Genomic DNA, 24385 nt, shown 5'->3' with positions numbered 1-24385 from the left:
CCTTTCCTGTAAAACACGGAGCCGACAGCTTGTGAAAATAATAATTAAATATTAAACATTAAACAACCCGGCATTGCGGGATTCCTCTGCATGTGCTGTTATTATTGCTATGGGTTTATGCCCTGATTCTATGAACAGATCTATTGTCAGCGGTGCAGCGAGTTAATTTTAGACCCTGGTATTAGGTGGTTGCTTCACTCTGCCTCATCGTAGGGCCGGCCCTGCAAGTAGAATTCTTACCCAGCCTGCATTTTTTTTCCTGCTGTGACCTGCTGTATTGGGTCTTTGGAACAGGTCTCCAAAATAAGAAGCCCTCCACTTCTGTCAAATGTCCTAGAGTGGCCATCTTCCTTCATTCCCCCGCCCCCTGGTCCTTCCCATCTGGGTTCCTGATATTCTCAAACTCCAAAGTCGATAATCTCAGCAACGCAGAGCAATTTTGATGAATGGGGAAATTCTGCAAATTGGGTTGTTGTTTTCTGATGGGGCAATTTCCCAGTTTTTCGGCGGCTGCTGGTGTATTCCATGCAAAAACCTCCCCGTGCGAAAACGGAATATGAAAACAGAACCGGCCTTTCGCAACAAAGAGACGATATCCAGACCGTTAAAACCAAATCCTCAAGTATTTCACCAATTTATACAAGTGGGATGTGAAACAAAAATATTGCACTTTGGAATGCTTCTGTACAAGGTGCCAGCCGGGCCCTTTTCTAAAATACTCCAATCCATTCTCACTCTAACAGACAGTGAATATTTTGTGGTCATGAAGCATACAGTCCTCACTGGCCATTGTTTATTTTTTAACCCTACCTCTTATGCCTTTTTCCTTTCAAGATTTAGTTGTACTTCTGCAAACCTGGAAGGAAATGCAAGCCTGCAAATACCACCTTTTTGTGCATGGGTGGTGCAGTTTTGGCTACTTAAGGAAAAAGCACTCAGAGAATAGGTTCATTATTAGAATATAGGATTCCACCTTTCTCCCAGGGTGGAAGGAAGGCCCCACCACGGGGTTCCCAGGCGTGACCCCAATGACCAGACCACAGTAGCTACCGTTCCATGTTAAGTAGTGTGCGCAAAGGCGAATGAGTGCAAATCCCTTCCAAAAGTGAAAAAAACGAGTCCAGAAGTCCTCATGACTCAGAAGAAGGCAATCTGCTGTAGCATCCGCAGGTCAGATTCAGAGAAATCCAAATTAATTCAAATCTCCAACATTCCTGCCACAGGCTGCCATATTTAACCACTGGCATGTAGCCGTCACAACCATGCCACGGCAAAAAGGCTAAGAACAAAAGAAGTGTACTGCTGAATCACACGAGGGTCCATCTAGCCCAGCACTCTGTTCACGCAGGGGCCAACCAGCCGTCGGCCAGGGACCAACAAAGCAGAACATCAGTACCCTCCTGCCCATGTTCCCCAGCAACTGGTGCACACAGGCTTACTGCCTCAGATCTGGAGGTAGCACATAACCATCAGGGCTAGTAGCTATGGATCGCCTTCTCTTTCAAGAATTTATCCACCCCCCTTTTAAAGCCATCCAAATTGGTGGCCATTGTTCCATCGTGTGATAGAGAATTCCATCATTTAACTCTGCGCTGTGTGAAGAAGTCCTTCCTTTAATTTGTCCTAAATCTCCCCCCAATCAGCTCCATGAGATGACTCCGTTGGGTTCTAGCATTTTGAGAGAGGGAGAAAAATGTCCCCCTGTCCACACCAGGCATGATTTTGTCCACCTCTATCCTGTCTCTGCTCAGCCTCCTTTTTCCCAAGCTAAGCAATCCCGTCTGTTGTAACCTTCCCTCGTAGGGGAGATGCTCCAGCCCCTTCATCATTTTAGTTGCCCTTTTCTGCACTTTTTCTACGAATAACATGTTTTCTGAACAGCACAGGGCCGTTTCGAGTGGCCATCCACGGCCACGTAGGCAAATCACTCGCAAATCAGGATAGCAAGTACTGCGTTCGTGTGATCGTTGCAAGTCTTTCTCGGAGGGCTCCAGAAAATAGAGCAGGTGGGGAAATAATAACAGTAATATTGACAAAATTACCGATTCAGCATTTAGGCAGTTTAAGCCATTGGGTTGGAGCCAGTTTTAGTCAAATTCAGAAGAGACCCATTGGAATCAACAGGACATGTTAGGACTAACTTAATTCCCATTGATTTCAACAAGTCTTCTTGAAGCAAGACTTAAATCTGGAGTCCATCCTTCACACAACCCTATAAGGTCGGCCAGCATTATTATGCCAATTTTGCAGATGGGTGACTGAGGCAGAGAGAAAGAGTTCCCTAAGGCCACTGTGTAAATTGAGGTCAGAGTTGAACTGGGTGCTTCCTGGTTCGCGGCTACTAGAGGGGGGGAAAAGCGGTGGTGGGTTAATTAAATGGCTCCCAAGAAAGACAAAAATGACTCTTGGATGAGTAGCCGGCGTTGAATCTGTTGGGCCCAGGAGGGTCCCTCCGGAAGGGTGGCAGGCCCAGCATGGCATCTCCTGGACAGCGCATCTGGGAAGACTTCTGGGGTCGGAGATGCATAGCACTGGGAGTCCCCCCTCGCTCGAGAGTGCGCAAGAGTGCTCGCCGTGCCGGGCATGGACGGTCCCAATAGCGCCTCTCTCACCGCAAGGCAGAGAGGAGGAGCAGAACGAGGCAGAGGGCCAGCGCAGCGGCAATGAAGAAGATGGCGGCCGCCCACTCCCCTTCCTCGTGACCTCTCAGCGGCCGGGGGGCTTCCGCCGGGATCATGTTCGTGAGGTTGAGCATGTAGCCGAGCGTCCAACCGATGTCCGAGTTGGCGGCCTGCAGGAAGAGAGAGCGCAGCAGTGGTAAGGGAGGCCAGCTTGGAGATGGCTCATCCTCGGAGCTGCCCGTACCACGAGCCAGCTGGAAACTGGCCTGTGGTTTTTTATTTGACGCTACTAGATTTAATCAATCCACCTACTTGTTTAAAACCAAAGAATACACCAATAAGTAGGTGATGCAATTCACATAACACAGCACTCCAAAACAAAACAAATGAACAACAATAGTGCATGCAGTTTATTATACACACACACATTTAAATGTGAAAGCTGGGGTTTTATGCCAAAACGTTTCACATTTTAAAATCTGTTTATATGAGAGCTGTGCACCGATCCCCAACCCTGCTTTAGATCCGACCCAATCTGGATCCGGATCTGGAGTGAGATTCAGATGTCCAAATTATTCAGGCATCTGATGGGACAGGGGGATGGCACCCGGCTTTATTGGGGGTCTGCTGATCCTGCTGCGCCCGGATCTGGAGCCAAAATGACGCTTGCCCTAGTTTATGTATCTTCTTCTATACAAATAAAAGGAAGTGTTTGTTCGTATGTCCTTGATGGACTCGAAAACTGTACAACCACACAACATTCATATTTTTCAGACATTAAAAACATCAACCCCCAAATCAATCTGTGAGGTGAACCCCCCCTCAAATGCACAGCAATTTTAAAAAAAACACTAATGAGTAGGACCCATGAAAATGCGTATATCTGGGGAAATAATGTTTAAAAAGCATTCCACTAGAAAAATGGAGTGCCGTTTTCTTGATGGAAAGGCGGGATACACACCAAAGAAATGACTCAATCAATAAAGAAAAGAGTTTCTGAAAATGGCCTACAAAAATGCATGCATTGGAAGAAATGCAATCTCTAAAATAAATTTTAAAACCTTCAAAGCTCGGGATGGACCGAATTTAAGACTGGGGAAAAGGGGACATCGAAATTGATGGAGTTGTCCCTCGCTCTTGCCTACTCAGGAAGTTTGGCCTTGGCCACGCGGAGGCTGGGATCCCAACTGTGCTCTTACCTGCATCCGGAAGGCAATATTCCTCCAAGTGACGTTGCTGAAGCCATAACCGTTCAACAGGAGGGTTAGGATGTAATTCGCGCTGGCGCAGTAGTCTTTTAGACGGCTCTTCTTCTCCGTGGGATAACTCAACATCAACTGGAAGGGGGTGGGGAAGCGCAGATGAAGACAGAGAAAAGGTCACCAAAGAGCGGGAGAGACTGTTTGCAGTGTCACAGGGTATCTGGACCCCGGATGCTGCAATTCAGGTGATCGGAGCATCTTCCTCTTCTAATGCTTGTGTAGAAGGGAGGAATTTAGGAGTTGCCGCCCAGGCTACAGCATGGGAGAGTTGAGAAAGCTCTCCCAGAACTCTTCCTTCGACACCAGCCTTCCTCAACCTGGGATCCTACAGATGTGTTGTGGGCACACAACTCCCATCATTCTGAGCCTGTGCTCCAACACATCTGGAAGGCAAGAGATTGGGGGCTGTTCTGCACCACTGGTCGCCAACAGCTGGGCCGCGGCCCAAGCTGCCACCGCCATTTTGTTTTCCGAGGAGGACAGGCCGTCTCCTCCCCTTCTAATTTGGAAATTGATCACGGACCGCTGCTGCGCTGCACCACCTCCTCCAGGCCTGGAGAAAGACACAGAGCGAGACGGAAGAGGAGGCAGGACAGGCGCAGCAATACGCGCGCCGAAGGCAAAAAGGGAGCATCAGGCGAGGACCATCTTTGAGCTCCAACAGAGCCCCGCGTGCATTCTCAGCAGCCTGGCCGAGGTCCTGCACAGCTTCGCTTTACCTTCCCCCAGAGGCCCCCAAGTGCAAGATCGTTATGCTTTCACTGAGCAAGCGTCCTTGAAAGTGGCCTTCGTGTCGCAGGATGACAACACAATAAAATAGCAAGAACACCCCCTGGATCAGACCAAAGGTCCATCTAGTCCAAAGTTCGGTTCTCGCAGTGGCCAAGCAGACGTAAGAACGTGCAAAACATGAGCCCAGTAGCAGCCTCGTGGCCAGGTTCTCCACAACTGGTGCTCAGAGGTATTTGATCCTGGAAATAATATATAGCCATCATGACTAGTGACCATTGATAGTGGGGCTGTGCAGGAACCCCTGCAATCTGCAGAAGCCCTGATCTACCTTCTCATTCCATGTTTGTTTGGCAGGCAGGAGCCAGGGAGCAAAGAGGCCACGCGTCTCCTGCTCCTCCTCCTCTCCACCACTGCTGTCTGGGCCAGAGCGAGAGGCAAGTGAAGCAGAGGCGCAAGTCCAGGGGGGTCTTGTGAGCAGGTCTCTGCTGGGGTGGGGGACCGTCCATACCGACCCCTGGCGCCAGTATTCTACAAAGTCCTTGATTCTCCTTTGCGCCTGGTTGCCCTATCCTTCATTCTTGGCTTTGGAGGTCGCCCACCCAGAGAGCAAACACAGTTCTGGTCGGTTTGTCCCATGTCACCCATACCCAGAGTCAGAAGGACCCCCAAGACCATCTAGTCCACTCCCTCTACCCGTTATACGTCATCGGGGACCTACTTCATCCCATGTTCTTTTGCAGAACGCCTGAACGGCATCTTCTACGGTGTCCAACGGCTGAGTCTCGGTCAAGTTGAGAAAGTGGAAGGTGTAGTAGTAGGCAGAAAAGGCCTGGAAAGATTTATTTTTTTTAAAAAAAGGAAACATTAAACCCACCAGAGACTCATGATCAAGGATGGAAAGATGTGTTAGGACAGTAGGATATGAATGGAATAGGATAAATGAATTGAATATAGTCAAGGGCATCTCTGTATGGCAATGACATATGACAGTTGTTTCATTCCCAAGTTGTCTCATTGTTTATTAACGTTTTATTTGTTGTTGTTGTTTTAAAAACCCAATAAAAAGCATAAACACAGCATGAAGGAGATGAATGCATTTGACTTTCAGCAAATATTTAGGAATATAGTTGGAGCGAATGCAAATATGGTATGTTTTCTTGGCCTTCGTTTCATATCCTGCTGGAAGACATGCGGAGATGCCCTAGACGCTTCATTCCCTGGCCAGCCGGCCGACATGCCTGCCCTGTCACTGCATTAAGGCCTGCTAGCTGATTCCCAACCTGCGGGGGGGATCTGCATAATGGGCGTAATCAAGTCGCGTAATCCTGCCCAGTAGGATGCAAGACTCGGTGACGTTTGGGTTGGTCTTCAACCCCTTCCCTCTACTAACGAAACCAAGTGGTGAGTGCCAACAGGATGGAGTAGCACCGGGGTGGGGAACCTCCTACCTGGGAGCCAAATCTGGCTTCTGAGGTTGCCCAGATGGCCACGCCTCCTTCCCTTGACCCCGCCCCTTTCTCCCAGCCAGCTTCTTTCCTCTCCTGAGGCTGAGTTACTGGCAAGGAAGAGTTCTCAGCTCCAATGCGCTTGTAGTTCGGGCGTTTGGGGCATCGCCCTCCCTGGAGCTTGGGCCCTGCCCACCCCCGGAATGAGGCCCCCGAGAGCTTCTCTGCAATGGAATGAGGCCCTCATCCTGAAAGAGGTTTTGGCTCCTTGGTGGAGCCAAAACAGAGATAAAGAAGGGAGAGAGGTCTCCGCATGCCTGGGAGGAAACACACTTTTTTTTTGCAGGAGTATAAAGCCCGATTGAAAAGGAAACTTGAAGGGGCAACGCTCCTCAAAAATCAAGGCAATGGGCATACTCAGTAGCCACAGAAAGCTGATGGGAAAACACAGAAACAGTGTTGGTGTTGGTGGGGGGAATGCAATGGCATTTCCCGGAGCAGGACCTGGCTGGCTCTCGTCGGATTCCCGACAAGGTGAGAATCCATTGCAGCTTTCTGTTGGGGGTCCCAGTTGTAACGGTATAGTATCAAAACTTTTGGGGGGGTTTGTGACCCTCCCAGAGTGTTTTCGCTGTTGAGTGGTATAAAAATGAAATAAAATGAACACACACACACACACACACACACACACACACACACACACACACCAACAGGGCTACTTTCAATTTATGTGTGTGTTCCTAGATTCATGGAGTAGATACCCAATCCCCAGTCTCCGTGCAAACCCAAAGAGCGACAAATGCATATACTGTCAGCTCCAGTTTTGGGAGGGCCCTTGGGAAAGACATCCTGAATGGCCCCCCTCCCTAAGCGAGTCAACCTTCTCACTGCCATGGTCACCCACTGCGATTGTCCCTCCTCCTCTTCCTCATCATGGCTCTCGCTTGCTTGCTTGGCAGGCAGAGAGCCAGGAGGCTGCAGCATCTGCTGCTCCTAGTTCTCACCACGTCTGTTGTCTCAGCGAGAGGGAGAGGCCGGCGAACAAGCAGGTGGCAATGGGGAAGAGGAGGAGCAACTCCAGGGGACTGTTGTCAAAGGGCCCCGCCATGCCAACTCTGGGACATGCCACTCTCACCCCTGCTCCCTGCCAATTCAGGATGTGTCAGAAATTTTCCATACCAGGAATTTTCCGTTGACTGGTGGCTGGTAGACCCCATTGAAGCCGCAGGATCCATCATGGCTGCAGCCGGAGAAGTTGAAGATCTTCTTGAAGGTCTCCCGGCAAAGGTTGGCATTTCCAGTGCCCACCAGAGTCACGTTCCTCGAGGCGGCAGGTGTGCTCGGTCGCTGGGCACATGGGCTGTCATAGAGGGCTTCCGTCATGACGGAATCATTGTAGCCCACCGGATAGCAAGGGTGGTTGGCCGTGGCAGAGGTGGTTAGATTCTGGAGACAAGAACCAGAGAGAGAAACCGTGGTAGAAACCATGGGCTAAAGTCTCCAATGCAGTACCCAAGAGCACTGATGTGTCCTTAGACACCTCTCCTCTTGCATGCCAGGCTCTCTGTCCTTTTGGCTTAAGTATGTTGGAATGTCTGGTGTGACTTACAGCAGAGTTGCCTTATACAGCGAAAGTGTGGCAACGCAATATTTTGTTTTGGAGGCAACAAGAGCAAACTTGGGCCAATTTAAAAGAAGTTCAAATCAACTTACTTAATCAGTCCTTTTATACATATCTTTAGAGAAGATTATCTAACATCGTTCAACTATAAGTACACCCTGAAACTGGGTGGTCCCCCTTCATTACCCTTCCTATTATAATGGAATACATTTTATCTCTCTATTTTTATGGGATGGGGCTTCTGAATCCTGATATGTCTCCAGACCTCGGCACATCTTAATCCGGTCCTACCCAATGGTTTCTGATCAGGTATCATCTGAATGACCTTCGGAGCGACTTACAAGAATAACCCGGATTGCTTGCTGGAGGGCTTGGTTCTGACCGTAGCACAGGTAGCTGTGGGTATAGATGGCATAATCGAAGCCATAAAGCCGGAAGCGAGCGGCTTTGGACTGGTCGGCGATGTGGCCGGATGGCATGAAACTAATTTGGGTCGAGGCCCCTCCGAGATCCAGAGCTCCCAGGATATTGGCTGATGGAGGATGAATCCAGTCTTGGTCTTTAGCAGAATACTGTAGGGACACAACCAGGAGAATACTAGGCACTACTGCCATTGTTTGGGCCAGAAGGAGAGGCAGGCGAAGAAGCAGGTTGCAGTAGCGAGGAAGAGGAGTAAGTCTGGGGGGATCTTATCAGTGGGCCCTTGCTGGGGTGTGGGACCACGACGCATGCCCAACTGTGCTGACTCCTGGCACCAGCACTTACTGGAAACCAGTGGGGAATACGAGAAGAAGGGCGCGATTGCTTGCAGGTTTCCTACGGGGGTGTGTGAATTTGCACATTCACACACGTGCAAATTTCCGCAAATTCGCTTTCACACAAATTCAGAAACCAAAAAAGAAATCAATTTGGTTGATGACCGGACGACGGAACAAAATCCGTGCTCCAATATCCACGAAACACAGAAGGAACGCATTTTAAATCATGCGTGCGTCCCTCCGTTCAGACTCACCTCGGTAAAGGAGTCCAGCAGGTAGTTGATGGTGATCCACCCGTAGGCGCCTTCGTCCTCCCCGGTAATGATCCGAGCGCCTCGGAAGCTCACCGGATATTTCTGGATGGTCTTCCCGACTTCCTCCAGAACCCGCGCTGATGCCGTCTCGTTCTCCATTCTGTAGCAGCAGTGTGCAAAGAAAGTCTTGAGAACTTGGACATGCAGGGCAATTTGGGATTTAGGGTTATATATTGCCAGCGGCACTATTTTTACTTTTAATTGGGGATGGAGGGGAAATTCCATCCCCAAATCATCTACATTCTGCATCAAGAAAGCCTGAATGTAGAAGAACCAGGTTTCTCTAGATTGGATTATTCTGCCAACTCAAATGAGAGCCTTCGGTTGAGATTCCTGTTTCAAAAACTAACTCCTGCTTTGACAGTGAGTTCCGAACTGGACCGCACCTTGCAGAACCTAGTTCTCTGACTCTGTACCTGAGTAGCCTCATGCCAGCTGTAGCTCCCAGATAAGCCGGTGTCTCCCGCTGCCGTTCTAAAGGGATAACCGTCATGGCCTCATCCAGGCATTTCTGGAGGGAGACGCCTGCTTCTGCAGGGTTGTTTGCAAAACTCGATATCCCAGATGCTGAAACACAAAAGGCAGGGTCAGGAGTCCCCATGAGTTCGAGATGCAGGGCGATTTCGCTCAGTTCACATTTTCACACAAACTTACCCAATTTTGCACTTTCAAAGCATCACGCCAGGGGTCCCTAAACCTTTTGGGTCGGCGGGCACATCTGAAATTTTGAGAGAGTGCAGCGGTCACTCTCACAAAATGGCTGCCATGGGTGGGGCTTGCCCATGGCCGGCCAGTCACGAAACATCCACTTCCCGGAAGACCAACTGATGAGGCTAAAAGAAAAGGAACTTATCCAAAAATGTAATTACAAAGCCGAGGTTGCGGGTCTGAGTTCCAAGAGACCCCAGTAATGCATACTTGAACCTTATCTTGTCAAATATTTGCATTTCGGGACACGTTTCTCGACTGGAGCGTTCCATTGCAAAATCCCGAAAATGGCGACTTTCTGTCAGTGTCTGCCAGCTACGAGCGGAGAATTTACAGCAGTCCCCACCATCAAGGAGGAGGCCAAGCCAGAAAAAACGGCAGCTGGGATTTCACCGTTACCTGGGACGCCGACTGAGTTGAATCACACGGTCACAGAGGAGGGCTCAGACGCAGACAGAGTCGGGGGGTCACGTGTGTGTGTGTGTGTGTGTGTGTGAAGGTTCACGAGAGAGTCTAAACGCACGGAGAGCCGGATGGGCTGAACACAGGGGGTTGGTACGTTGTTTCCAACGTCTTCCCTGGACTGCACGGATTCTTTCAACTACTGACCCCAGGTGCTGGCTATTCGCCCTGTAGCTCCCGAGCTCGGACAGCCTGCTGAAGCTGATCCCGGACTCATGACCCCCTTCTTCATTGTCCGACTCTGTTAAAGGGCCTTCCGCCAGGTCTCGCTTAAAAAACAAAAAAACTGGGAAACCAGCACTTTGCAAAGTGAAGTCCCGCTGTCCGGCACCATCTTAATTTTAGTAAAAAGAGTAGTTTAGTGTTTCAGAGCCCAGATCCCACGTCTGCTTTGGATTTCATTTCCTGGGCAATACATTTTTTTTTCTCCCCACCAGTTTGGCTTCTGGAAAACGGCCACACCCACTACGGCAGCCATTTTGTGAGAGCGCCCACGACACCCTCCCAACATTCCAAGTGTGCCCACTGACCCAAAAAGTTTGGGGACCCCCGATTCTTGGTCGTGCTATGTCTCCCACCTCCCTCAGATGCCCTGCTGTATTTTAGCGTCAGCAAAAAGAAAAAGAAAAAACGCTGACCGTTGACATGGCAGGAGAAAGTTTGGCTGACGACGCCGGTGTTGTTTTCTTTGTCCGTCGGCCACTGGTAGACAAACAGGGAGGTGTGGGATGAGCCCGCATCAAACACCAGTCCATACTGGAGGAAAGACATTCAAAACCGCATTCAGATGGGAAGCAGCAGGCCTGGTTAAAATAAGCTTTGTACAACCTGAGCTGCTAAATTGATTCAAAGCTCTTTGCAAGATCTCAGTTGCTTTGCACATTCAATCAAGAATAACTTCAGAAGTAGCTAGGTCCTAGGTCCTCCATCAGGTTGGCTTTAGATATTATGATATGGGGGTGGGCAGTCAACATGGATTTTGCTCAAGTGCCTCATCTCCCTGCCGCCTTCAGCACACACATTTTGTAATTTCTGAAGACAACCTATCAGAATAATCCTAGGCATGTTTACTTACAAGTCGGGCCCATTAATTTCAATGGCACTTACTCCCTAGTAAGGATGTATACAGGCTAGGATTGGGGGAGAAATTCGTTTAGTTCACATTTTAATGCAAATTTACCGAACAAAGTCGTGTGCAAACTGAAGCTTAGTAATTCTTCAAAATTCATACTTCTGCGAATTTTGCAAAGGCGTTCTCTATTTATTTTTGTTTAAAAAGCATATAAAAACGCATGTATTGGAAAAAATAATGTTCAAAATACATTCTTTCACAGGACTTGTTTTTGAAAAATGTGTACATTAGGCAAATATTTGTGTATTAGGAGAAATGTAAACAAAAATGGTGATGAATTTTCATGCAAGCCTTTAAAAATCATTCAGTGTTCAGCATGAACCGAACTTCTACCTTTCTACCTGGGGAAGGTACTTGCAGCAAGGTATGGTATTAGTCGCAATTGGTTGGCACGCTCACCTTGTTCCTGGCAGGTAACGTGACCTTGTGGATTCCCACCAAGCTGAGGATCAGGGCTGTGAGGCAGAATACGCCCAGCAGCCCAAGGGCTGCAGGGAAGTACCAGGTATTCCATTTGAAGGCCATGTCTAGGGAGGTAGAAATACAAGAATTACCCAATGAGGTTTGCCAAATATAAGCTTGGAGCCAGTGTGGCCTAGTGGTTAGAGTATTGGGCTGGGAGTCAGGAGATCCGGGTTCTAGTCCCCACTCGGCCATGGAAACCCACTGGGTGACTTTGGGCCAGTCACAGGCTCTCGGCCCAACCTACCTCACAGGGTTGTTGTTGTGAGGATATAACGGAGAGGAGGAGGAGGAGGGTTATGTATGCCACCTTGAGTTCCTTCAAGGAAGAAAGGCGAGATATAAATATAATGAATCAATAAATCAATCAATATATTTCAGCTACCTTCTGAGGATGACTTTTGAGTTTTAACCAGGAGATGTTGGTATGTGTGTGTTTTCATCACACTCCTACGGATTCAGATTTGTTAGCTCCATATATTTTGGCCTACCACAGCCATCATCCCTCAGTACTGATGATGCTGACTAGGGTTCATGGGACTTGTAGTCCAAAAATCTGGAGCACCACAAGAGCCCCCCACCCCACTTAGCTGAATGCTAATAGAAGTGGCCATCTTTTTCAGATTAACAGAGCTTCAACAAAATGTTGCAGTGCTCCTCTTCAGGATGCCAGCCAGCCAGCCATGCCGCCTCCAGGAAATTCCATTCCGTTCTCCTTCCACCCCACTTTATTCCCTGCCTTAAGATTTCCCTTTGAAATACATTATTTGTGCTTCTGTAAGCGTCAGTGCTCATGGAAGCCGGCTGATATCTCCTTTCCTGGACATGGGTGATGCTACTTTGACTACAAAACCAACGGCACGCACACCGTGGACATCAAAAATAGCGGGACAATGAGCAACCTTGCATGTTATAATTCTACTGCAGGATCTGAAGGTGTCTGTGCATCAAGGTGAGGAAGCTCCATCAGCCTGAAATCCGAATTCAGTTTGGGAGAAGCCATCAGAGGCTGCATTCCAGCGGCAGGCGGGGTCTGAAGGCAAAAGGGGGCACGGCCATATCCAAAGAGGTGGAGCCAAATGCCCCAATATTGTAGCTTAAAGTTCTTACTACCAGTAACTAAGCCTTACAAGAGGCATTTCGACCTTCAGAATGGAGAAAAAAATGCACAAAAGCTGGGAAATCATTGGAAGATGGGGAAAGATGGTCTGGCCTGGGGAAGAGGGCAGGATTGGGACCCAAGGCGTTTCCCCTCCCCTGATCTAGATGACTTGATAACATGTACTGCTATTCCTCCTCAGGCTCCTAAACAAAGATTTCCCAATTTTCACAGCTGAAAACCACCGGAAATTTGAAGCTAACGCACAACACGGAGCTGGAGAAACTCGAGTTGACGCACATCGCCTCCCCCTGACGGAGCACTGGAATCAATTACACGGATCGCTAAAGACTCCCAGGGGGGAACAGGCACCCCACACGATACCTTGGCCAGACCCTGTGGGGTTTTATTTTAACCCTTTCCATGCTGCAGGTGATTTTGCAGGCGTGGAGAAACTTAAGCTAGTCTAGATCCCTGGTAGGAGGTAAATGGTGGCTGAGAATCAAAGGACCGTTTCACGCAACGCGGAGTTAAATGATGGAATTCACAAGACGTGGTGATGGCCACCAATTTGGAAGGCTATCAATGACTACTAGTCCTAATAGGTTTGTGCCACCTCTAGTATCCGAGGCAGTAAGCCTGTGTGCACCAGTTGCCGGGGAACATGGGTGGGAGGGTGCAAATGACACAAAATTGGGTGGGATAGCTAATACCCTGGAAGACAGAAACAAACTTCAAAGTAATCTTGATAGGCTGGAATGCGGGGCTGAAAACAACAGAATGAAATTTAATAGGGATAAATGCCAAGTTCTACATCTAGGAAATAGAAACCAAATGCACAGTTACAAGGTGGGAGATACTTGGCTCAGCAATACTACAAACGAGAAGGATCTTGGAATTGTTGTAGATCACAAGATGAAAATGAGCCAACAATGTGATATGGCTGCAAGAAAGGCAAATGCTATTTTGGGCTGCATTAATAGAAGTTTAGCTTCCAAATCACGTGAGGTCCTGGTTCCTCTCTATTCGGCCCTGGTTAAGCCTCATCTAGAGTATTGCATCCAGTTCTGGGCTCCACAATTCAAGAAGGACATAGACAAGCTGGAGTGTGTTCAGAGGTCCCTGGTTGACAGCTGGTTGACCACTGTGTGAACCGAACACTAGACTGGATGGACCCTTGGTCTGATCCAGCAGGGCTCTTCTGACGTTCTTAATAAAATGGGTGGACTAAGGTCTTTTAAAGGGTTTTGATCATAATATGGTGCATTTATGGTGTGTGAGTGATTCATACTGGCAGCATGTGAATTGGCATTTTAACAGTGTACTCAGTTACTCAGAAGTAAATCCTGCTGTGTCCTTAGTACACCGGTCCCTAACGTTTTGGGGTTAGTGGGCATATGTGGAGTGCTGAAAGATTATCATGGGCGCTCACACAAAATGGCTGCCATGGGGGGCAGGCTTAACCATTCCTGAAATGCCGACCACGGTGGGCGTGGGCGGTCACAAAACACCCCATTCCAGAAGGCATTAATCAAAGGCGCAATCCTACGCATGTTTAGGCTGAAAAAAAGTCCTGCAACCAGTCACCATGGGCCAGACCGGGTGGCAGGTGGACAAACAGGTTGCAATAGGGAAGAAGAGGAGCAACTCCAGGGGGCGCTTGTCAGTGGGGGCCGCGTTGGGGTGTAGGCCCTCGGCAAGTGCCCCCAAATGCCGCCCATTGGCGCCACAGCCCTGTGTGTGAGCTTCACTCCCCTCTTTGCAGAGATATATCCACACACACAAACACACACACAGGTGAGAGCTGTCACCAATACCCTCCTAAATGTCACAGACGGAAACAGCAGACATGCTTGTCACATGCCTGTTCGCTGCTCGAGTCATTCCCCTCCGACCGATTACGCACGGCTCAAAACTCTCGAAGAGACAAATGGTTCTTCAGGTTAAAGTTATACTAGCGAGATGTAATTGGCCTGCGATTAGTTGGCGACCGTTCAAAGCGGATCTCGGCAGCTGTAAAGGGGCAAACATTTTAAGGAGCGGACACTGACGTGCGTGTGCGCTAATGGCAAGATGAGAGTGCACAGGGAGAGGGAGAGAGAGAGAGCAGGCTTGGGAAATTCTGTTGAGGATTGCATTGCCAACAGGGTAATCCGGTTGGAGCTGCATGCTGGATTGAAGCCTCTGTGTGTGTGTGTGTGTGAATAAATCTAAAAAAGGGCACTGTAGAGTTGGAAACAGTGCAGAAAAGGGCAACTGAAACTATCAAGGGGGTGGAGCAGCTCCCCTATGAGGGAAGGTTACAACACCTGGGATTGTTTAGCTTGGAAAAAAGGAGGCTGAGGGGAGACAGGATAGAGGTGGACAAAATGATGCCTGGGGTGGAGAAAGTGAGCAGGGAGACATTTTTCTCCCTCGCTTGTAATACTAGAACCCAACGGGGTCCTTATCCCATGAAGGTGATGGGTGGGAGATTCAGGACACATCAAAGGGAGGACTTCTTCACACAGCGCAGAGTTAAACTGTGGAACTCAGTGCCACAAGATGTAGTGATGGACACAGATTTGGGCGGCTTTAAATGGAGGTTGAATACATTCCTGGAGGAGAAGGCTAGCCATGTAGCAATGGCCAGCAATTTGGATGGCTTTAAAAGGGGGTTGGACAAATTCGCGGAGGAAAAGGCTATCTGTTCTGATGGCTCTGTGCTACCTCCAGTAGTAGAGGTGGTAGACCTATGTACACCAGCTGCTGGGGAACATGGGCAGGAGGGTGCTGTTGCACTCCAGTCCTGCTTGTGAGTTTCCAGTGGGCTGCTGTTTGGCCACTGTGTGAACAGAATCCTGGACTAGACAGATCCAGCAGGGCTCTTATGTTCTTGAACATATGGTCCAGGAATGATCTGCCTGGGGATGGCTTTCCCATGAAGCAGATGGAAGTCCTTGCCTCAGGTGGCAGAGCGAGAGGCGTGGTCAATTGCGCCACTCTCCCTGATCCCAGCAGGTGCTCTGGAGGCCATTTTCCCACCGTGCTATGTGGTACCGTGTTGGTGCAAGGCTCTCCAAAGCAGCCACCCACTGGGTGCCACGATCAAATGCTGAGGAAGGCCCCGAGGGTCCCATCCTCCCATTGCAGCAAAGGCCACAGGGGGAGAGCGTCCAGCAGAACTCTGGGGAGCAGTCGGCCAAAATGTGTCCCATCACTCTGACCACGAGCCAGAGGAAGGTTGGGGAGGGTGCCCTGGGAAGCAGCGTTGGAGCTACGCTGGTCGCTTCTTTTAGCCACACCGCTCTCCAGGGAGCTGAGGAGGCAGCGGCGGTAAAGGTAAGAGGGAGAGCTGCTGGGGGCGCAACGCAGAAAAGGGACGTGGGGCAGGACACAGTAAAGCAGGGGTACGCAACTTCAGGAATTCTGGGAGGCATTTTTGCCTCCTCCCGAAGCCCACTGTGGGCCACACACATACCCCCAAACAAGTGTCAAAACAGGGGAAGAAGAAGAAGAAGAAGAAGAAGAAGAAGAAGAAGAAGAAGAAGAAGAAGAAGAAGAAGAAGAAGAAGAAGAAGAAGAAGAAGAAGAAGAAGACATCCAGTGATATTACAGTGCACCCTAAGGGCCAAAATTGCCTGCAAGCTAATTTTGACCCTTTGGGGACTTGGTAGCACTCCAGGGTCACCCCCGTTGCTCTCTGACCTGCTGGCAATGAGACAACCCTTGCCAACACGAGGGATGCCTTTTTGGCTTTGAAAAGAGGATTAACGTATTGCTCTTGGCAGCCATACTGGGTTTTCTGGTGTGGCTCTACTGGGAATGAGCCAAAGCAGGTGTATGTTGTGGCAAGATAAACACTGGGCTGTGGGGAGGGGAAGCAGTGGAAGCTCAGGGGCAGGGGGGGCTGGTTCTCTTTCAAGAAAATGACTTCACTCCCTTCTCGGGTTCCCTTTTGCTCTCTGGCTTCGTTGAAGTCAGGGAAGTCCAGTCTACTGGGCCTAGGCAGGAAAGGCCTGCCAGGGCAGGAGGGCGTTCCGTGAGTGCACATCTAGCGTTGCCAACTAGCTAGAGCGGAAAAAACCAGCCCTTCCGGCTCCTGCCCCTTTCGCAGAGACCTGATCCGCAGAAATCGGCAAGCAAAGTTTTACACCGGGGGTGGTGAACCTTCGGCCTTGGGGCCAAATCAGCCCGCCTGTGGATCATCTTCATCATCTGGAGAACATGGGCAAGACAGTGCTGTATCCTGCTCACAGGTCTCCTGTTGACAGCTGGTCAGCCACCATGTGAACAGAATGCTATGTGAACAGAATGCCTATATGTTTCCGAGCCCAATTCAAAGTGCTGGTTTTGACCTATAAACCCCTACCGGGGCCCCCCCCTTTTTTTTTTTTTTTGCGGTGATGCACAACTCCAGCTACTGTTAGTAATGGCATAGTTGCAAGGAGGCCACCGTAAGTATAACCCCCCCACACACACAACAGATCACAGCTGAAAAACTCAACACTCTTGTGCAGCTGAAATGCCCCTGTCCTCACACCCACTTTCACTGCTCGTCCCCCTGCACGCACGCACGCACGCACGCACATACAGACAAACTCCACTCTACTGAAGGTATGTGCCTGCGTGCCGTTCATTTTCCGTCCCGCGCAGGCTTCACAAGCAGGATGTATTAGTAAACTTATCACGAGACATTCCTTTTTTCCTTTTTCCTTTTTAGCAAAAGAAGAGATTAAGAACCAGCAATCTCACAAGGGATCTGGTCACACCAGCACAGTCGTTCTTGCAACATAAACCAAAGTTGATAAGGTTTACTTTCTGGAGAGGCAGTTATTTGTGAGAAGCAGGGGTTGAGGGGGGGCAGGGAAGAAGAGAAGGTAAGAACAAGAAGAGAAGGTAAGACCAGCTCAGCTGAACCAGACAGGTGATGTTGGAAGAATCCATTTGAGAAGGGCGAAACTCAATGAGCCGCCTTTGCTGTTGTTGTTGTTGTTGTTGTTGTTGTTGTTGTTGTTATTATTATTATTATTATTATTATTATATTTATTTGTATCCCGCCTTTTGCCCAATACTGGGCCTCAAGGCGGCCTTAAAAAGTTTAAAACATACATTGTAAAACCTAGGAAAAGAAATGTACAAAAATATATATTAAAACAATATTAAAACATAAACTTTACAAGTCCTTAACATAGACGGAGGACCAGATTATTCTCCAAAGGCCTGACAAACAAGTTTTAGCCTGCTTCCGAAAGACCATCAAGGAGGGAGCCAGCCTAGCTTCCCCGGGAAGAGAGTTCCAGAGCACCGGAGCAGCCACCGAGAAGGCCCTCTCCCATGTTCCCACCAAGTGCGCCCGTGAAGATGGTGGCACTGAAAGAAGGGCTTCTCCAGATGATCTCAAAGCACGGGCAGGCTCATAAGGGAGAATACGGTCTTTCAGATAACCTGGACCCGAGCCATACCGTTCAAACCACCAGCAGCCCAAGAACTCAGGGCACTTTCTGCTGCTAAACCTGACTCAACACGAGTTGAGCGAATTACCCCCGAATTTTGTGCAAATTTGAAAATCACACGTTTCAGCTGCAATTTGTGTAAATCTCTATTTGCACAAATTACAGGACACCACCCCAATAAGCACACAACATGTTCCCAGGGTTTGGGAAAAACCCACGGCTTGGCTGAAAATGCAAGCTGAGTCCAGCACGCTGCAGACCTCTGCCGAGTGAAAAGAGAAACGGATTTCCCAGCGATGGACATTTCTAAACCAGACGTAGGAAAAAATGGTTCCCTCTGCTGTGGTTCCTCGCTCTTCCTCTCCCCCATAGCAGGGGTCTGCCCCTTAATTAACTGGATAGTGATGGATTAGAGGCTTCCGCTGTGGAAAGACTGGGAATCACAAGCTCAGCTGTAACAGCAAATGGAGTGCTTTGAGCAAGGGCAGTGACAAGGGTCAGCATGGCCGGGCCGTATCCCAGCAGGAGCCCACCGACAAGAATCCACTGGTGTCGCACCTCCTCTTCCCCATGCCAACCTGCTTGTTCACCTGCCACTTGACGTGGCCCAGACGATGTTGGTGGTGAAGAGCAGATGCCACGGCCTCCTGGCTCTCTGCCTGTCAAGCAAATAAGTGGGAGGCACGGTGTGGAAGAGGAGGAGGAGAAGCAAAAGCCGCTGGTGACCACGGCGGCGAGACGGAGGGCATCTTGGCCCCCAAAACCTGGATCCAGCCCTGTCTTTGAAAGACACCATCCTCTCCCTTCCCAGGCTAGTTTTGTGGTTTGTGTTGTGTGTGTCTGTGTACATGACAGACACACAGAGAGAGATGCAAACACAAAACGGGCCTGAGATACATCCCTTATAAAGGAAACATATATATAACCCGAGCCTCGGATAAAGGAAATATATACACAAAAGAAGCCTCGGGTAAACAAAGGGACCCACCCCCATGTTCAACAAAGCCCAGGGCTGGAGCCAGCGTGAGCAAACCCTCAGCAAATATCAGCGCATTCCAAAGAGTCGTGGAAAGACGAGGGGATCTGTTGGACATCAGCAGCTTCGCCTGCCCGTCACGAGAATCGCCATGGTCAGCAAGGCCCGTGTGAAAGAAGGCAGGGGCGTCTGCTCCAATGGCTCCCTGGCCCCATGCACAGGCTGGATGCATCGGTCCCACTTCCACACCACGTTTCCAGTTGTTCGCGTCCGTGCGGCCACTCGCAAGGCAGGCGGGAGGCATGCCTCGGTTCCATCTCGATCCGCGGTGCCTCCAAGGCCATCGGGCGTGGAGCCGCTGTTGAAAAGTTGTTGGGAAACGTCAAGAGGTCCCAAGGGTCCAGATCAGGGGTGTCGAACTAGGGCTGTGCACTACTCCGGTGCAGGATCTGAATTCCAAGCCGAAGTGAGCCAATTCGGACCGAATCGATCCGGAACCGAAGTAGGTCAGCTCTGGGCAGATTCGGCATGAATTGAATCTGATGTGCTTTGGACCGATTCAGACCCTCTCCCCTGCTCATGCCCCATACCACATGAGCCCCCAGCTCCTTACCTGGACCCATTGTGAGCACCAACAGCTGTATGGGCCCCTTGATGGAGTCACCATTTTTAAAATGCCAACTACTTTGAAGAGGCCCTCATGGCTGCAGGCATTCATGGTGGGTCCAGGTAAGGGGCAGGGCCTCATGCAGCTGCCTCTGCTTGGGTCCCCCTCTTCACCGAACAGCCCCATCCAGCCCATTGGATGTCCCAATAATTTGAACATCTGAACCATGCTTCGGGTCGAATCCAGGCCAAGGCAGATAGAGGCTGAATTGGAAGCTCCGAATCGGACTCCGAAGCAGATAGGGAGGTCTGAGCGCAGCCCTATGTCAAATCTCTTTCAGCCCAAGGGCCCCATTCCATTTGGGAGAAGCTCTTGCGGGGTTGCGTTCCAGTGGTGGGTGGAGCCAAAGGCAAAAGCCCCCCCCCCAAAATACCAGCAGATTTGAGTTGACAGCTCTTCCTGCTGCTAACTAAGTCTTAGGCGAGGCATTTCAGCCTTCCAAAATGAGGGAGAGCACAAAAGCCACGAAAACACCCAACGATAGGCAGTTGGGGAAGGGGTGGAGCCAAGGAAAGGAGGTGTGGCCCACTGAGGAATTCCAGAGGGAGGGATTTGGATCCCTAGGTTTTGCAAGCCGGGTCCAGATGGTTCATGGGACCTGGATAGCAAGGTCATAGGACGCCCCACAGCCTGGTCAGAATGGCTGCACCACCTTCCACTTTGTGCCCAGATTCGCATTCCGAGGAGGGATCAATAGCTTTCGGTGGCTGCGGCAAAGAGCAAGTTGATGCACCCTATCCACACATACCCAAATCCATACTCTGGGTTTCCCGTGGGCAGCTGGTCGGCCCCTGTGTGGGCAGAATGCTGGACTTGATGGACGCATCAGATCCATCGGTCAGATCCATCAGGACCCACTGAGGGAGGGACCCATTGGGCCCTCAAAGGCCTGGAGCCCGAACATGGTATCACCCCCCCCATACACTCCCAAACACGGCTTCCCATGTCCTTTGAAACACGGGCCTGGCACATCTAAAGGCGAGAGAATAGCGTTGTTTGAACAAGTTTATAGCAAGTTGGCACGCATGTCCACCCCCCACTGCAGAAGGAGGAAATGTATGCAAGTGTTTTCTTTTCTTTTAAAAACGCTTCAAATGCCTGAGGAGCCCAGGCGTTTCGTCCGCTCTTGAATGGATCGCGAGATAATCATCGGCCCGGCTCTCGAAAAGTTACACGTCGCGCTTCACTCGGAACAAAGGTGTTTGGGGGAGGCTAAAAAAATAAAACATCACACACCCCCAAAGCAATTTTCATATGAAAAGTTCAACATCACAGCAGGGAAAATCAAACACCAATGAAAGCAATCGCCTCCCGAAATGAAGAAGACCAGGAGTAACGCGCGGCCGTTATGTTAAGCGACGGACTGTTGCACACGGGAACTTGTCACTGCAGAGGTGAGAGGAGTTGCACGTGCCAAAATTCTCTCTGCTACGCAACCGTTTGAAAACGCCAGAGCGCCAGCAGGTCGGCAAAGAAATCCTATACTCACATTATGCCCAGAGGAGCAGGGAGATATACCGTCGCTACATTGGTGGAATGACTGCCGTATCAATGTGGGAGGTAAAAATCACACAACCAGAAAATACCGAAACCGGCAGAAATGCAGCAGCTGTAACCCCCGGAAAATCGCCAGCGCCCAACGACGGTCGAACCTGGGACTTCTTAAACCATATTTGTAGCCGCTAAGATTATGCTGGATATCTTCGCAAAACACAACTTGTTCTATGGGATGCCATTTGAGGGCAGGGAGGAGCCAGAGAAGTATCAGGGATGAGGCATGTGTGGACGCCTAGATGTGGTTGGACTGCAACTCCCATCATGTCCTGGCCCTTGGACATGCTGATTGGGATTGATGGGAGTCGGAGTGCAACAGCATCTCGAGTTCCTTGCCCCTGCTTTAGCTGGAAAGGTTCTCTTGCTTCAGGACAGGAGGTGATCCTTTTGAAATAATGTATTCAGATTATTGCAAGTCTAATTTCAAAATCAGGCTGCAGCTAGCCAGTTCCCCATCCCTACTACGTTGGAAGGCACAGACGGTAAAGCCCACTTCCACCAGCGCGGTCAACCCAGTGTCAATCCAGATCCACCCCCATGCACAACCCTTTTAAACCACCCAGTCTCCCCAAGTTCTCTGGCCGGCGTAGAATTCTTTTTAAAAACTAAAATATAAATTGCAAAACCCCGAATGAAACACAGCACGTAACGAGAACCGAGATAAAAACAGCAGCTGAGAGTTAAAACGAAAACGCCCCAAACCAGAGTCAAAACGGCAGCAGTCAAAGCGTTGTGATCGAAAAAGCAGTAAAAAACCGTTCTTAAAATGCCTGGGAAGATTTTTAAAAAAGGTTTTCACCTGGTGGAGAAAAGACCCTAGCGTGTGGGTCTGTCAGGTGAACGTCTTTGGAACAGATTCCACAGTTGAGGGGCCAACACTGAAAAGGCCCTTGTAGCCACCCGGCTCACCTGATCTGGTGGAGGCACCTGGGAGGAGAGACTCAAAGCCAAGTTTGACCCCAAGCCAAGTTTAACTGCAGCTTTCCCTGTCCTGATGTGCTCCAAATGTGTTGACCCAGCCAGCTTTAAAGGTTAAAAACAACACTTTGAATCGGGTTTGGAAAGAGACCGGATACCTAGTAGAAACCCAAACCCAGGTCATCTAAGTAATGTTGCTACTAAGCCACTAGTTTTGGGAGGTAGCCTGCCCCTGGCCCTAGAAGCTCTACTATCTGCGGGCGAGAATTTCATCTCAGTTCGGTTTTGAGAAGTATTTACCAAAATTCGCAGCATTCGCCACACAAGGGACAAAAAGTTATTAAAAGAAAATTTGAATGGGGAGGCATGGAGACAGAAAGATTCGTTCATCCGGTCTTAGCTTGGGGTCCCCATCCTTTTTGAGTCCGTGGGCACATTTGAAACTTTGAGAGAGCGTTGTGGACACTCGCACAAAATGGCTGCCCTGATGCGGTGAGGGCGTAGCTGTTTGAAACAAGGCCGCCCTGGTGGGCATAGCCAGTCACAAAACCCCAGGGGCCTTCACTCTTAAAAGTCTGGCTTTGAATCTCTGTGTGTTCAACCCTGAATCAGGATTGCCACTTTCTCCCCCTGTCAGGCTCTTCATCTTTTAACACTGACAAGGCAGGCAGGTACAACATTAGGGTGACCCTATGGAAAGGAGGATCGGGCTCCTGGATCCTTAACTGTTGTACAGAAAAGGGAATTTCAGCCAGTGTCACTTGTAGGCACGCAGCACCTGGTGAAATCCCCTCTTCATCACAACAGTTAAAACTGCAGGACCCCTGCCTTCTTTTGTATCAGGTCACACTAGGCAGGGCTCCTGCAGCTTTGACTGTTATGAGGAGGAGGGAGGTGCTACATGCGTCAAAATGACACTGGTCACCCTATACAACATGGCCCTCTCCCTGCTGGGAATAGCTGTAAGTGTTGGACTGGGCTGGTGCACAGGGCCGGCTCAAGACATTTTGCGGCCTGAGCTGAGAGACAAGATGGCGCTCCCCTCCCATTGCAGGTACAATACCTGACTGGACCTGAGATCCCAGTGATATAGGGCAAGATACAGATGTTTTTAATAAATAAATAAATTGGCTACTTTCTTCAGCACTGGCGATGAGACAACATCCTGCATACACACACTAACGTACGGGGTCAAGAGCCGCCTGCATCATTCACAGCTCTTCTCCAACGTCTTGCTGCCACCTCCCAGCCTCTGCTGCCTGAAGCAACTGCCTCACCCTGCCTTATGGGAGGGCCGGCCCTTGCCAGGGCAGATGGGTGAGAATTTCAGTTCAGTTCATTTTTTTTTTAATCAGAATTGAGCAAAAACCAAGTTCTTCATATTCAGGAGAGAAACATCTTGAAATTTTTAGAAAATCAAAGGCGGCACCAAAGTGAAACCGACCGGTTTGCCCATCGGTATAATACTGTTGATTAATCTGCCCGCTATGAATGCATCTAACTCCCTTTTAATCATATCGTAAAAAGAGGCCCTGCTAGATCAATTCAAGGATTTATCTGACCATCCAGATGCAGCTTGAGGCCCACAAAAAGAGACAATTATTTTCTCGCTCACCTGTTGCTCCCCAGGAACTGGTATCACTACAGCGAGTTACACCGTCTCTGATCAAATATTAGCTATCGTGACTAGGAGCCCTGGACAGACGTTTCCTCCAGGATTTGACTCACCCTCTTTTAAAGCCATTTCTAACCCAGCGGCCGTTTCCACACCTTGAGGCGGTGAGTTCCACAAATCAATTCCTGGTTGTGTCAACATGGTCTGTCCTGAATCCCTCGCCTACATCATTTTTTAATTATTTCTTACTCTAGAGTAGGAGCAGGGGGTTCAATCCGGATCATAACAAAACAAAACAAAACCATGCTTGGGGAGGGGGGGGGAGATGCAGCTGCTAGACGCGAGATTTCAATTACTCTTTGGCCAGGCGGTCTCATGGGATGAGTTCTGCTTTGACGAGAGAGGGAGAGAAAAAGGACTTTCGACCCCTTCGCTTCGGACCCTTGCTTCTGTTTCCCCAAGGGCAGGAGCAGGGGGTCTCCTCCACTTACCTCCAGGGGGCAGAAGAGAGCAAGGCGGACGATCCGTGAGCACGGGGCAGCAGGATCACAGCAGGGCAGAGTGTATTTGTCACCCCCGAACATCCGATGTGTACATGTACAAA

At 49.7% G+C, this 24385-nt stretch overlaps 1 protein-coding gene across 1 annotated transcript; it reads right to left on the bottom strand.

Annotated features, from left to right (window-relative positions):
- Positions 1-530: 530 nt before the first annotated feature.
- On the bottom strand, positions 531-24385 carry ENTPD8 (ectonucleoside triphosphate diphosphohydrolase 8). The gene is made up of 10 exons (XM_063145006.1): positions 24273-24385; positions 11455-11582; positions 10562-10679; positions 9170-9320; positions 8694-8853; positions 8023-8253; positions 7240-7506; positions 5334-5444; positions 3821-3958; positions 531-2791 (listed from the first exon to the last, which is right to left on the bottom strand). Exons 2-10 carry the CDS (start codon positions 11578-11580, stop codon positions 2609-2611), a joined length of 1485 nt encoding a protein of 494 aa, XP_063001076.1. The 5' UTR covers positions 11581-11582; positions 24273-24385; the 3' UTR covers positions 531-2608.

This window comes from Elgaria multicarinata, chromosome 19 (genome assembly GCF_023053635.1).
Source record: "Elgaria multicarinata webbii isolate HBS135686 ecotype San Diego chromosome 19, rElgMul1.1.pri, whole genome shotgun sequence".
Taxonomy (NCBI): Eukaryota; Metazoa; Chordata; class Lepidosauria; order Squamata; family Anguidae; genus Elgaria; species Elgaria multicarinata.
Note: the sequence above shows the minus strand (reverse complement) of the source record. Positions and strands in the feature narration are given on the sequence as shown.

What these genes read in the sequence shown, in the direction of transcription:
- ENTPD8 (XM_063145006.1), bottom strand. Translation starts at nt 11,580, where the DNA reads ATGGCCTTCAAATGGAATACCTGGTACTTCCCTGCAGCCCTTGGGCTG. An exon ending in GCTGGCATGAGGCTACTCAG is followed by an intron (nt 8,854 to 9,169) that starts GTACAGAGTCAG and finishes CTGCTGCTACAG; the next exon opens with AATGGAGAACGAGACGGCAT. An exon ending in AAGCAATCCGGGTTATTCTT is followed by an intron (nt 7,507 to 8,022) that starts GTAAGTCGCTCC and finishes TCTTGTCTCCAG; the next exon opens with AATCTAACCACCTCTGCCAC.